This window comes from Xenopus laevis, chromosome 8L (genome assembly GCF_017654675.1).
Source record: "Xenopus laevis strain J_2021 chromosome 8L, Xenopus_laevis_v10.1, whole genome shotgun sequence".
NCBI lineage: Eukaryota > Metazoa > Chordata > Amphibia > Anura > Pipidae > Xenopus > Xenopus laevis.
The window spans coordinates 66717120-66732473 of record NC_054385.1 but is presented as its reverse complement, the minus strand read 5'-3'; the positions used below and the strand labels follow the sequence as shown (position 1 = coordinate 66732473).

The 15354-nt window shown below is 41.9% G+C and overlaps 1 protein-coding gene across 1 annotated transcript; it reads right to left on the bottom strand.

Annotated features, from left to right (window-relative positions):
* Positions 1–369: 369 nt before the first annotated feature.
* LOC121393044 (heat shock 70 kDa protein-like) lies at positions 370–15055 on the bottom strand. The gene is made up of 2 exons (XM_041572904.1): positions 12682–15055; positions 370–1026 (listed from the first exon to the last, which is right to left on the bottom strand). Exons 1-2 carry the CDS (start codon positions 14543–14545, stop codon positions 947–949), a joined length of 1944 nt encoding a protein of 647 aa, XP_041428838.1. The 5' UTR covers positions 14546–15055; the 3' UTR covers positions 370–946.
* Positions 15056–15354: the final 299 nt, after the last annotated feature.

Here is a 15354-nt window from a genome sequence, read left to right as displayed (position 1 = left end):
TACATAGAAGAGTGTATATGTAAGTATAATAGGGTAGCCACCTCATCCCTTTAAATTTAAAACCAAACACATATGGAAAACACAGCCTGCATGCATGCAGTATCCACCAATTGCATATAGATTGCACTATAAATACATACAATGCAAACTCACAAAGCATCATTTGGCATAGCATGTTTTTAAGTTAGCCATTGTGATTCTGAAACTGCAGTACCAGCAGAGCAGGTCGATGTGGGAGTAAGCAGAGAGAATAATACAATGAATATGTTCACCACAGATATTAAATGCTGCCCTCTGGCAATTACTTATGACATATTCATGTGGCTGAGAAAGATAAAATAAACCAAAATAAGAAAAAACACACCAGAGTCAATTTTAGTTTTTATTGATACAAAAATAAGGGTTGATGTGACACTTAAACATGAGAATACTCTGCATTAAATAGAGGAAATAACTTCAAAAAAGGCAAGGTATATTTACAAAAATTACAAGAAAAATACAGGCAAATTCCATGAAAATAATTTTGAATGTTCAGCTTTACAAAAGGAACAGTGCACCACTTTCCTTTATTTTAAATGTCTGCTATAATACATATAAAATACACTTTCAGGACAAAAGCTGTTTCTTAAAAACAGAAGTAAACTATATTACAAAATAATACAGTACAAACAAAATCAAACAGATTATTGTGGTGACCAACTGAGATGGCATTTTATACTGTATTCTATAGGAGAATTGGCATTCCTTAACATGGAGATAAAATTGAGTTTCATTTCTAGAACACATACAAGTACTAAATAAAAGATAATATTTCCGCTTTTATAATTTTAGCAGATGCTATGCAAATTGCAGTATAAATTAAATGTTTCAAATGATGTGTTTAATATATTGCAATAATGGAGTAACAGTGACAATATATAAAAATTAGTATTCACCTGGAAAGTTCTTAATCAACTTCTTCTATAGTTGGACCCGAGTTGCCACCTTGTCGGGCCTGAGCACCACAGCTAGAACCTGGCATGCATCCTGGCACACCACCTTGATACAGTTTTGTAATAATGGGCTGGCATACTTTTTCTAGATCTTTCTGCTGGAAGGCATACTCTTCTTTCTCAGCCAACTGATTATTCTCCAGCCAGGAAATGACCTGTGTGCACTTCTCTGAAATTGTTCTCTTGTCTTCATCACTAATCTTGCCTTTCACGTTTTCATCTTCCACCATACTTTTTAAGTTGAATGCATAGGATTCTAGTGCGTTTTTGGCATCAACCCTTTCTCTTTGAGCATCATCATCAGCCTTGTACTTTTCTGCCTCCTGTACCATCTTTTCAATGTCCTCTTTACTCAGCCGCCCTTTGTCATTTGTGATTGTGATCTTATTCTGTTTGCCAGAGCTCTTTTCCACAGCAGACACATTTAGTATGCCATTAGCATCAATGTCAAAGGTGACTTCAATCTGAGGTACTCCTCTAGGAGCAGGGGGGATTCCACTTAACTCAAATTTCCCCAAAAGGTTATTGTCTTTGGTCATAGCCCTCTCTCCCTCAAACACCTGGATAAGCACCCCAGGCTGATTGTCAGAGTATGTGGTGAAGGTCTGTGTCTGTTTGGTTGGGATTGTTGTGTTGCGCTTGATGAGCACAGTCATTACTCCTCCTGCTGTCTCCAAGCCCAGTGACAGAGGTGCAACATCCAACAGAAGTAAATCTTGCACATTTTCTGATTTGTCACCCATTAGGATGGCAGCCTGTACAGCAGCTCCATATGCCACAGCTTCATCAGGATTTATGCTCTTGTTTAGCTCTCTGCCATTAAAGAAGTCTTGAAGCAGCTTTTGCACTTTAGGAATGCGTGTGGAACCCCCACAAGGACAATATCGTGTATCTGAGATTTGTCTAACTTGGCATCTCTCAGAGCCTTTTCCACAGGTTCCAAGGTACCCCTGAAGAGGTCAGAGCACAGTTCTTCAAAGCGGGCCCTGGTGATGGCTGTGTAGAAGTCAATACCTTCAAAGAGGGAGTCAATTTCAATGCTTGCCTGGCTGCTGGATGACAGGGTGCGCTTTGCTCTCTCACAGGCTGTTCTCAGCCTCCTTAGAGCTCTTTTGTTCTGACTGATATCCTTCTTGTGTTTTCGCTTGAATTCCTCAACAAAGTGATTCACCATACGATTGTCAAAGTCTTCTCCACCCAGATGAGTGTCGCCGGCTGTTGCCTTCACTTCAAAGATGCCATCATCGATAGTAAGGATGGAGACATCAAATGTTCCTCCTCCCAAATCAAAAATAAGCACATTTTGCTCCCCTCTGGATCCTTTGTCTAAGCCATAAGCAATAGCAGCTGCTGTCGGCTCATTGATGATTCTCAAAATATTCAGTCCTGCAATGACACCGGCATCCTTGGTGGCCTGTCTCTGGGAATCATTAAAGTAGGCTGGCACAGTGATAACAGCATTGGTAACAGGGTGGCCCAGGTAAGCTTCTGCTGTCTCTTTCATCTTTGTAAGCACCATAGAGGAGATCTCCTCAGGGAAGAAGCTTTTCTCTTCTCCTTTATACTCCACTTTGACCTTAGGCTTCCCCTCATCGCTCACCACTTGGAACGGCCAGTGCTTCAAGTCACACTGCACTACAGGATCATTGAACTTTCTCCCGATCAGTCTCTTGGCATCAAACACTGTATTCTGGGGGTTCATGGCCACTTGATTCTTGGCTGCATCGCCAATCAGCCTTTCTGTGTCTGTGAAAGCCACATAGCTGGGAGTGGTGCGATTCCCTTGGTCATTAGCGATGATCTCTACTTTACCATGCTGGAAAACACCAACGCAAGAGTAGGTAGTGCCGAGGTCAATGCCGACTGCGACTCCTTTGGTTGCCATATTTGCGCTCCTTACAGTTTGCTTCACGCTTTTCGCTAGAATATGCGCAGCTGCGTCTTTGCCCAGTAAGTATCGCTGTGCAGTTGCTCTTCTCTGTCAGATCTCACAAGTATCTGCTTAGATTCTGCTACTTCCACATCACGTCAAACCCGCTGTATTTATACAGAACTCGGCGGATAGGTTAGCCAATCAAGGCACAGTACACGCCACGCCAGCCACGGTCACCTTAGCAACCGACCCGAAGTTTCCCGAGGCTTCCATTTCGTTAGCCAATCAGCAACCAGTTTTGCGTATGAGATCACCCGAAGAACTTTCGCGAGCTTTCCGGCAGTGTCACGGTTGCTTAGTTAGTCACAATCGCGGAAGATTCGCGAGCTTTCTGGAGAGAAACTGTGTAACTGTGAAAGGAAGGTTGAATGAGCTGCTAGTCGGTTAGCGCTGGCTGAACGTAATGGTTATTTCTAGAGCGGTATAGATGTCGGAGAGTCGTTTTCTCATGTGAAATAGATATGCGTTCCTCTGTACTTCTGTCTTGTCTCTGACCATGTCCATTCCTTCCCATCAACCCAAGGCTATTTCCTGCTAAACGGAGCTCACTTTCATAAACATATTTGGACTGTTGCAAACGTCCATGATTCCACTGTGGTCACTTCTAGAAGAAATTGTCTGGACTTGGATATTCAGATGGGCAGTGGGCGGCTAAGATCTCAATTAATATTAGGAAATGGATAGTGTCCAGTGTTGGGAAATTGGTGGCATTATTTAAAATATTGTGCAACAATTAGCTGTTTGCGCCTCCTCTGATAAGGAGTAAGGGAACTTACCAGAGTGGTAAATACAGTAGAGCCCACATTTTCAGGGGACCATGGAAAAAATGTAAAATCCAGGAAAATGTAAAACAAGGTAAATGTGCTAAGGACATATAAATGTCAACTACTGTATGTCCAAGCCTGTGCTGTTAATAAATAAGCATGAATGCATGTGTAGTCAGGGGCGTAACTACAGAGGAAGCAGACCCTGCGGCTGCAGGGGGCCCAGGAGGTATAGGGGGCCCCATGAGGCTCAAATTCATATACAATTTCAATATATTTTGGTAAAACAGGACAACCTCTGGATATGTTGGGGGCCCTAAAAATAATTTGCTGCGGGGCCCAGTAACATCTAGTTACGCCACTGTGTGTAGTGCTGCTCCAGGGTCCCATGTGAGAACAAGGGACACAGATAAGGATTAAATGTATTTCCCTGGTGCCAACATACACTCAGGCCCGGAGTGGGAGTGCTGCAAATTCCTTGGATCCACCATTTGTTTAGCCCCAGAGCCAATTAATGGCTCATAATGAGGGACCTATGCAAACATTTTGGTAGAGAACTGTATTAACAGGCTCATGTGTTCCATTACTTGGAACCGTTTCTAACCTGCCACAGATGTTGGTCAAACAGGCAATTTGGCTGGCCCCATACACAAAAATAGATTCCAGATGGGTAAAACAAGGGATCATTTCTTGAGGATACTTTAGTCAATAGTTATAGCGGATGAGAAGTATGATGGTGAGCCCTCTATCCCATGTGGTAACTGACTATCAGTGTAGCCCTTGACCTGGGGGGAGGTAATTAGGACCTGCATCTCCATTGTACTCTCACTTCTGCCTGAACCTGAGCCATGGGATTTATGCACTTGCAGACATTGAGGGGAGGGGTAGAACTGCAAAATAAGCTGGAGGGGGTCCTAGGTGCACCAGGTTACATCACTGTCCCTGTTGGCCATGAGCAAATTGGCCATTTTTACATTAAAACAGCACTGCCCATACACAAACCAATAAGGAACCGACTTGTGTGAAGGGTCAAGTGAGCATTTTATGTTGGCTTATGTGTGTCTGGGCAACTTTACTCCCTTTAGCTATCACATAGCTATTCCCCCTTATGCCTTGCACATGTAGTTGGGAACTATTGGCCATTCACACTACAATTTTTTCCAGCTTCTGTAGCTGCACAAACTTTGTACCAATGGGCAGTTGGCCAGGACCAACCAAGACAGAGGGCTCAAGTTTAGATCTTTCATCTGCTATAACTTTAAAATGAAGCACTCCTCTCTAACAACACAGGTGTTATATGAAGCCGTGTTCAAGTTCTACAGACAAGAAGTTATTTATAAAATAATTAATTTATAAATGTTTTATTCTGTTTTCCCATTTTGGTAAATATGTTAACTGCTTCCATGGTCGTTGGTCCAGGGCAGTGCATTTTGGCTCTGTGTAAGCACAGACTATTTCTTTAGTGTGTGTCTTATTATACATTTATTGGGGGCAGCTGTGCATGGGTGCACTGAAATCTTTCCATGTCCCCACTGGCATCTTAAATTGAACCAGTCGGCACCCCTACAGTTCTGTGTTTCTAAGCTGTGCTGGAGGTTTGGTGGGAGCTGAAACCTAGGAAGAGCAGGAATACAGTCAAAGTGAATATAAGGAAGAAGGCAAATGGGAAAGACACACTTGTGGCAAGTGACAAGCAGAAGGTAAGGGGACTAAATAATGCAAACTAATATGTACAATACACAAAAAGAACAAGGCAGAGAGAAAGCTTGTCTTCGCCACTTGTTGGAAAGGAGAGTGTCTAGGTATCATATACCTCCCAATCGTCCCGTTGTTTGCAGGACAGTCCTGAGTTTGACAGCTCAACCCGCAGTCCCAGATTGTTACTAAAATGTCTTGACTTTCTCTTTGATCTCCTACACTGAACAGCCAGAAAAAGATACAAAGGCTTTTGACAGAGAGCTCAATGGCAGCTGTACTTAGATACATTTGTAACAATTTAAGATAAGCAAAGAAACAATTGATACAATCTCAACTAAAATATGCTCATCACCTCCAATCTGAAAAAAAAACCCTCTTGATCCCTCCAATCTTGATAACCTCTGACCTATCCCTTGGCTACGCCTCATCTCTAAACTACTTGAGTGCCTAGTTTACAACCTATTAACGCCATTCCTCTCTGACAGTAAACTGCTGGACCCCAGACAATCAGGTTTTAGTCAACAGCACTCCACTGATACTGCCCTAACCCGACTATTGACCTTCTAAGAGCAAAAGCCAACAACCACTTCTCACTTCTAATAATTCTTGATGTCTCGGCTGCACTTGACACGGTGGATCATCCTCTCCTCCTCCAATCCCTCTATTTGCTTGGCCTTTGTGATCCAGCCCTTTCATGGTTCTCTTCTTACCTAACTAATAGTTCCTTTAGTGTCTCTTACAATGGCGTATCATTTGCTCCCCTACCTCTTTCTGTTGGGGTTCCTCAATTCTCTTTCTGATATTTCTTCCTTTGGCAAAAATAATCAACTCATATGGTTTCCAATGCTGACTGATGATACTCAGATCTATCTCTCCTCTCCTGATCCAAATTCAGAGCACTTAATTTGGGTATCCTCCTGCCTGTCCGCTATCTCTACTTGGATGTTGCAACGCTACCTTAAATTCAACCTCTCTGAAAAGGAAATGTTCTCTTTCCCCCAACTAACACCCATAACATCCCAGAAGTATCTATCATAGTTAACAATTCTACTCTGTTAGCATAACTGTAATAACACATAAAACCTGACCCTAAAACCCCCAGAAATGTGTTCAAACTTTCCATAACCTGCCAAATTATGTAAAATAAATGTGGTGTTTAGGGGGTGTGGCCATAAAATGGGTGTGGTCAAAACATGTTGTTAGGTATGCAGTATTTGGTACCTGTTAGCTGTTTGTGTGTTAAGACAGATCAACCTTGCAGATTTAGTTGCTTGCACATCAACAGCGCGGTTGCTAAAGGAATACGAGGCTGCAGTAGTTAACGAAAATCCAAATTCTTTTCTTTTAATAAAGCATTCATAGCTGTTATAAACTTGTTTAAATTCTCAGTTGTCAATCAAATATTGGCTGCCCCTCCGCGGGGCAGACAATTACTTTCACTTTCCATTCAGCACTTTCTAAATGTCACTGCTCTCCCCACATCCCCCCTCTCTCTTAACCATTCAAGTGTGTAGTCAGTGCATGGGGATGGACATCAGGTTCTGAGATGATGCAAGGCTTGCCTTAATAACAGTGTCCACAAAATGTTTCCTGCCTGCTTGCTATATTTATGAGTTGCCAGAGTGATGGAAACAATATTCAAATCATTTATACAGTGTAATTAAAGTTAATTTTGCTTGACTAACATCATAAAATCGGATTTGGAATAATTATTTTGGGTGACAGGTCCCCTTTAAGAACAATACTTCAGTGCATGTATTGGGACATAAGCTTTTCTGCGGAATCACACAACAGAAATTGCTGTATAAATGTATTACCTTTAGAAGGAAATGTAAAAGAGTTAAGGACCACCCTCTGTGGGTTAAATAAGGAAGCTTATAGGAATGAAGAGGAAAGGTTTTAAAAACTACATGGAGCAGACACTGAAAAAAGAATGAAAATACTACAAGGGGCCCATTTACTTAGTTCGAGTGAAGGAATAGAAGAAAAAAAACTTCGAATTTTGAATGTTTTTTTTGGCTACTTTGACCATCGAATGGGCTACTTCGACCTTCTACTTCGAATTGAACGATTCGAACTAAAAATCATTTGACTATTCGACCATTCGATAGTCGAAGTACTGTCTCTTTAAAAAAAAACTTCGAACCCCTAGTTCGCCACCTAAAAGCTACCGAAGTCAATGTTAGCCTATGGGGAAGGTCCCCATAGGCTTTGCTATGTTTTTTTGGTCGAACAAAAATTGTTCGATCGATGGATTAAAATCCTTCGAATCGAATGATTAGAAGGATTTAATCGTGCGATTGAACGTTTTTTCGATCGAATGAATAGCACTAAATCCTTCGTCTTCGATAGTCTTTGAAGTCGAAGGATTTAACTTCGACAGTCGAATATCGAGGGTTAATTAACCCTCGATATTCGACCACAAGTAAATTTGCCCCCAAGTGTTCAAAAACAAACAAAAACCAGGAAGGCAAAGATAGAAAACAATGGAATGATTGCATCATAAGCAAGGACTAATCATTTTTTCAAAGTAATTCATAGCCAATACGATGCAGGTTGTGGCTGTGTCTCCATTGGAAAATGGAAATAATTTGGTTATAAAGTAATCATAAAAAGCAATGAAGCTTTAAGGAAACCTTTGCCCCCAAAATGAATACTTAAGCAACAGATAGTTTACATCATATTAAGTGGCATTTTAAAGAATCTTACCAACCTGGAATATATAAACATTTTTATTGTTTTTTGTTAATATGGTGGGGGTACAGAAGAAAGAAAAAGAAAAAAAGGGGGGGAGAAGGTACAGTGATATCCAGATAACACATTAATATTTACGTTCCATCGACAGTATTGACATTATGATTAATATAATTATATCAAGGTAATTTAAGCAGATGTATCTAACCAGGGGTTCCATATATTGCCAAATTTGTCCGGGCAACCCCTCGTATGTTAGCTTTATTAATGGAAGTATCTGGTTCACATAGTCTACCCATTCACCTTTTCTAGATGGGCCGGAGCCATCCACCTCATGATTGTTATTTTTTTGGTATAACAGAGGAGTGACCTCACAAGTACTCTTGTAAAATGTCATCTACCAAGACCAGTAAGCATACTTCAGGGTAAAGGATCGGGGGGTGATCTAGCATTTCCACCATGTATTTGGTAACCTCTTTCCAGTATCGGTGAGTGATAGGGCATGTCCACACCATGTGCCATTTTGACCCGTCTTGTTCTCTGCATCTTTTACATATTGGGGAGTGAGATTTCCCCATGCGGTACAGTCTATTAGGGGTGAGATGTTCTCAGTATGAATTTATGTTGAATCAGTTTGTCTCTGGCGCTAATTAGAAATTTGTAAAGATTTTCTGTCATGTCATCCAACTTTTCCTCATTCAGGTCAGGAATGTCTCTTTTCCATGTTGTTAAGGCTGTAGAGAAAGGGTTTGGGACAGTTGCCATAATACAGGCATATAAGGTTGATACCGTTTTAGAGGCATCCTCCTTCCTGAGTTGTTTCAAAACGGGGATTCATCCATTAAAATATCTGCTGCCCCAAACTGAGCTATAAATATATGGCGCAACTGTAAGTATCTATACATCGGGAAATTGAGCGCCACTATTTTGTCTGTGAGGGTTATCATATCTATGAACCTCATACCTTCTACCAGGTCAGCAAGATATTTTATTGATTTGGAGGTCCAATATCGTATGACCTCTGTACCTAGAAACTGCTGCAGATGGGAGTTGTTCTATAATGGAAGCATTGGTGACCTGATGGGGGACTTGAGCTTCATCATTCTTTTCACGGTTAACCATGCCATGTATGCAGCTTTCATACAGGGTGGAAACTGCGGATAATTGCCTGCCCTCCTAAAAACACAAACCTACCAACCTGGCCTGTAGTATTACATTCGGATTTTCTAGTTCTTGTGTCAACCACCAGTTGATGTAGGTCAACTGGGCCGCGAACAGGGACATTCTTTTATTTGACTGGTCCATATTTTAGACCTGTTATGAGGGGCGATATCCTGACCTGTGTGGCCAGTGGCTCAATAGCCAGTGCAATAATGAGGGGTGACAGAGGGCACCCCTGTCTGGTCCCCCTACCCAGCGGAAACTCTGCTGTGATAAAGTCATTGACCTGGACCTGGGCAGTGGGGTTCTTACAAAGTAGTTTAGGCCACTTAATATATCTTTCCCCAAACCGGTACCCTTCAAGTTTCCCTCATAAATAAGGCCACTCAACACAGTCGACAGCTTTTTCAGAGCCTAAAGAGACCACTATCCTGAACCCAGTATTATTGTGTGGAACTTGCATGTTATAATATAGCCTTCTCAGATTAATATCTGGTTGGGCATGAAGCCTGTCTGATCAGGATTTATTAAATGGGGGATAATCAGTTTGAGTCTAATTGCCAGTACTTTGGCCAAGATTTTCGCATCTACTTTGAGCAGCAATATCGGGTGATAAGACCCACACAGTTCTGCATCTTTCCCTTCCTAATGGATACTGCAGCTCTTACTGTAACAGGAAGAAGTGTGGGAGTGAAACACAGAACCTAGTCTGATAACTGGCTCATGTGACATAACAAGTGTGGTTTGTTTGTGTGCACCGTGAATCTTAGGATCCCAGGGGGGCGGCCCATATTTTTTAAAATGGTAATTTTCTATTTTGGATTATACAATGGCACATACTACTAAAACGTACTGTATATTATTGTGAAAGTAATTTATTTACATATGAGCTGTTGTATGCAATCTATTTTTTATAGATAACTAAATTTGCAGGGGGTATAGTTATCCTTTAACTAGTTCTTTTCTTTAGTATATACAAGAAAGGAGCCAGAGTTCCAAGAACCAAGTAGTATGGTAACTATAACTGGAGCAGGATCATGTACATAGGTGGTTCTCAGTGATATATTCGATACTTGGAGTAGGGTTCTTAGTGGGGCGCTGCAGGGTTCTTTATTCAGTGTCTAACTGAGGTGTCCAAGGCCCACCGGGCTGCCACCTCAGGGGTCCCCTACCTCAGGTGCCACCCACCTTAGTCACTAAGTCTGCCGGCCAGCCTACAGTCTATACCCCATAGAGCTTACAATCTAAGAACTAGCACAGCTGTGTTAGCTATTGTGAATGATTACAGATGACATCACCATCAGGGCAAGACTGGGGGTATTGCAGTCAGGGGCCCAGTGACACAGGGTGACAGGGTGACACTGAGATGAAAAAGCATAATTAGCAGGTCACAAAAGGGACTGGGCCGGGCATGGTTTGGATTGGTTGAGGGTGGAGATTTTTCTCCCTAGAGAAGGACACTGCAAACATAGTAGTAATTCTGTAAATGGTCCTGATCACCATAGATTTGTTTTGATGGATCAGGGGCGTAGGCTTACAGGGAGTGGGCACGTCAAAAGGAGCTCGGCTTAAAAAGAGAGATCGTGGCTTGGGTGGGTTGAGGGTGAAGATTTGATATAATTGGGGAGTGGATGGGGAGTGGACCAGGGGCATGGCTATGCATGCAAAATGATTTTTCTCCCTAGGGAAGGACACTGCAAACTAGGGATGCACCGAATCCACTATTCTGGATTTGGCCGAACCCCCGAATCCTTTGCGAAAGATTTGGCTGAATACCGAACCGAATCCTAGTTTGCATATGTAAATTAGGGTTGGGAAGGGGAAAACTTTTTTTACTTCCTTGTTTTGTGACAAAAAGTCACGTGATTTACCTCCCTGCCACTAATTTGCATACGCAAATTAGGATTCGGATTTGGTTTGGCCGGGCAGAATGGTTCGGCAAAATACGAATCCTGCTGAAATAGGCCGAATCCTGGCCAAATCCCCAACCGAATCCTGGATTTGGTGCATCCCTACTGCTAACATAATAGTAATTCTGTAAATGGTCCTGATCACCATAGTGAGGCATGGTGATGTGATAGATAATAATCATTCACAGTAGCTCAACCATAAATTAAAATTTAATAAAAATTAATTCAGCAAGAACTCATGTTGAATAAGGGGTATATTGACATATTGTGTAGTACACAAGGTCATGTGCCTGAGGTGGCAGCTTCAAAGGAGGCATATATATTTAAAATAAATCAGCAGTCACTTGGTGCTAAATACAGTTGAATGGGGGTGAAGGGGTGTGACTCTGCCCTACTCAACTAGCTCATGCATACAGATAGTACTGCACAATAACTTTATGTGTAAGAGCAGCACTCAGTATACTGCCCCTTTAAGACCTGACACCATACTAAAATATTGCTAAGTTAAGTGAGTTGATTTTATAGCAATACATAGAAGCGTTTCTATGCGAGTATAATAATTCCACAGAAAGAAAGACTAACACAAAGGGTAAATCTGTATTTGGCAGAAAATTGCAGAAAAGTGCAGGAGGAACTAAAGCTAGAGTGAGTGATAGCAGTATCTGAAGCAGGTACACAATAAATGCAGTTTGCACCAATTACAAATTGATTGTACTTTAAATGCACACAATGCAAACTATTTTGCATAGCATGTTTTAAGTGAGCAATTATGATTGTAGTGAAACTGCAGTACCAGCAGAGCAGGAAGTTGATGTGGGAGTAAACAGAAAAATACAACAAATATGTTCACCACAGATATTAAATACTGCCCTCTGGCGAATACAAATTACATATTATGTGGCTGAGAAAGATAAAAAAAACAAAAATAAGAAAAAACACCAGATTCAATTTAAGTTTTTATTGATTAAAATACAAAAATGAAGGGTGATGTGACAGTTAAACATGACACGGTTCACACTAATATGATACTGTGTATTAATCATATAAATAGATGAAATAACTTGAAAAAAAGGCCAAGGTATATTTACAAAAATTACAAGCAAAATACAGGCAAATCCCATGAAAACAATTTTGAATGTTCAGGTTTACAAAATAAACAGTATTACAAAATAATACAGTACAAACAAAATCAAACAGATTATTGTGGTGACCAACTGAGATGGCAGTATATACTGTATTCTATAGGAGAATTGGCTTTCCTTAACATGGAGATTAAATTGAGTTTCTTTGCTAGAACACATACAAGTAATACATAAAAGATAACATTTTCGCTTTTATAATTTTAGCAGATGCTATGCAAATTGCAGTATAAATTAAATGTTTCAAATGATGTGTTTAATATATTGCAATAATGGAGTAACAGTGACAATATATAAAAATTAGTATTCACCTGGAAAGTTCTTAATCAACTTCTTCTATAGTTGGACCCGAGTTGCCACCTTGTCGGGCCTGAGCACCACAGCTAGAACCTGGCATACCTCCTGGCACACCACCTTGATACAGTTTTGTAATAATGGGCTGGCATGCTTTCTCTAGATCTTTCTGCTGGAAGGCATACTCTTCTTTCTCAGCCAGCTGATTATTCTCCAGCCAGGAAATTACCCGGGTGCACTTTTCTGAAATTGTTCTCTTGTCTTCATCACTAATCTTGCCTTTCACGTTTTCATCTTCCACCATACTTTTTAAGTTGAATGCATAGGATTCTAGTGCGTTTTTGGCATCAACCCTTTCTCTTTGAGCATCATCATCAGCCTTGTACTTTTCTGCCTCCTGTACCATCTTTTCAATGTCCTCTTTACTCAGCCGCCCTTTGTCATTTGTGATTGTGATCTTATTCTGTTTGCCAGAGCTCTTTTCCACAGCAGACACATTTAGTATGCCATTAGCATCAATGTCAAAGGTGACTTCAATCTGAGGTACTCCTCTGGGAGCAGGGGAGATTCCACTTAACTCAAATTTCCCCAAAAGGTTATTGTCTTTGGTCATAGCCCTCTCTCCCTCAAACACCTGGATAAGCACCCCAGGCTGATTGTCAGAGTATGTGGTGAAGGTCTGTGTCTGTTTGGTTGGGATTGTTGTGTTGCGCTTGATGAGCACAGTCATTACTCCTCCTGCTGTCTCCAAGCCCAGTGACAGAGGTGCAACATCCAACAGAAGTAAATCTTGCACATTTTCTGATTTGTCACCCATTAGGATGGCAGCCTGTACAGCAGCTCCATATGCCACAGCTTCATCAGGATTTATGCTCTTGTTTAGCTCTCTGCCATTAAAGAAGTCTTGAAGCAGCTTTTGCACTTTAGGAATGCGTGTGGAACCCCCCACAAGGACAATCTCGTGTATCTGAGATTTGTCTAACTTGGCATCTCTCAGAGCCTTTTCCACAGGTTCCAAGGTACCCCTGAAGAGGTCAGAGCACAGTTCTTCAAAGCGGGCCCTGGTGATGGCTGTGTAGAAGTCAATACCTTCAAAGAGGGAGTCAATTTCAATGCTTGCCTGGCTGCTGGATGACAGGGTGCGCTTTGCTCTCTCACAGGCTGTTCTCAGCCTCCTTAGAGCTCTTTTGTTCTGACTGAAATCCTTCTTGTGTTTTCGCTTGAATTCCTCAACAAAGTGATTCACCATACGATTGTCAAAGTCTTCTCCACCCAGATGAGTGTCGCCGGCTGTTGCCTTCACTTCAAAGATGCCATCATCGATAGTAAGGATGGAGACATCAAATGTTCCTCCTCCCAAATCAAAAATAAGCACATTTTGCTCCCCTCTGGCTCCTTTGTCTAAGCCATAAGCAATAGCAGCTGCTGTCGGCTCATTGATGATTCTCAAAATATTCAGTCCTGCAATGACACCGGCATCCTTGGTGGCCTGTCTCTGGGAATCATTAAAGTAGGCTGGCACAGTGATAACAGCATTGGTAACAGGGTGGCCCAGGTAAGCTTCTGCTGTCTCTTTCATCTTTGTAAGCACCATAGAGGAGATCTCCTCAGGGAAGAAGCTTTTCTCTTCTCCTTTATACTCCACTTTGACCTTAGGCTTCCCCTCATCGCTCACCACTTGGAACGGCCAGTGCTTCAAGTCACACTGCACTACAGGATCATTGAACTTTCTCCCGATCAGTCTCTTGGCATCAAACACTGTATTCTGGGGGTTCATGGCCACTTGATTCTTGGCTGCATCGCCAATCAGCCTTTCTGTGTCTGTGAAAGCCACATAGCTGGGAGTGGTGCGATTCCCTTGGTCATTAGCGATGATCTCTACTTTACCATGCTGGAAAACACCAACGCAAGAGTAGGTAGTGCCGAGGTCAATGCCGACTGCGACTCCTTTGGTTGCCATATTTGCTCTCCTTACAGTTTGCTTCACGCTTTTCGCTAGAATATGCGCAGCTGCGTCTTTGCCCAGCAAGTATCGCTGTGCAGTTGCTCTTCTCTGTCAGATCTCACAAGTATCTGCTTAGATTCTCCTACTTCCACATCGCTTTAAACCCGCTGTATTTATACAGAACTCTGAGAACAGATTAGCCAATCAAGGCACAGTACACGCCACGCCAGCCACGGTCACCTTAGCAACCGACCCGAAGTTTCCCGAGGCTTCCATTTCGTTAGCCAATCAGCAACCAGTTTTGCCTATGAGATCACCCGAAGAGCTTTCGCGAGCTTTCCGGCAGTGTCACAGTTGCTGAGTTAGTCACAATCGCGGAAGATTCGCGAGCTTTCTGGAGAGAAACTGTGTAACTGTGAAAGGAAGGTTGAATGAGCTGCTAGTCGGTTAGCGCTGGCTGAACGTAATGGATATTTCTAGAGCGGTATAGATGTCGGAGAGTAGTTTTCTCAGGTGACATAGATATGCGTTCCTCTATCTGTACTTCTGTCTTGTCTCTGACCATGTCCATTCCTTCCCATCAACCCAAGGCTATTTCCTGCCAAACTGAGCTCACTTTCATAAAGTGCAGAGTCTGGAGAGCCGAATCTTAACTTAGTTTATTTTATCTACTCCCAGTTGATTAGGAATGAAAAAGATCAGATGACTTGTCAATAAAGTTACCTGAAAAAAAGTCCTCGCGAGATTAATTTTTTACGTAATTACCACGCGACTCATTCATTCAGTCGTTTAGGGAGCGCGCTAATTGCGGCCTCTTTAAATTC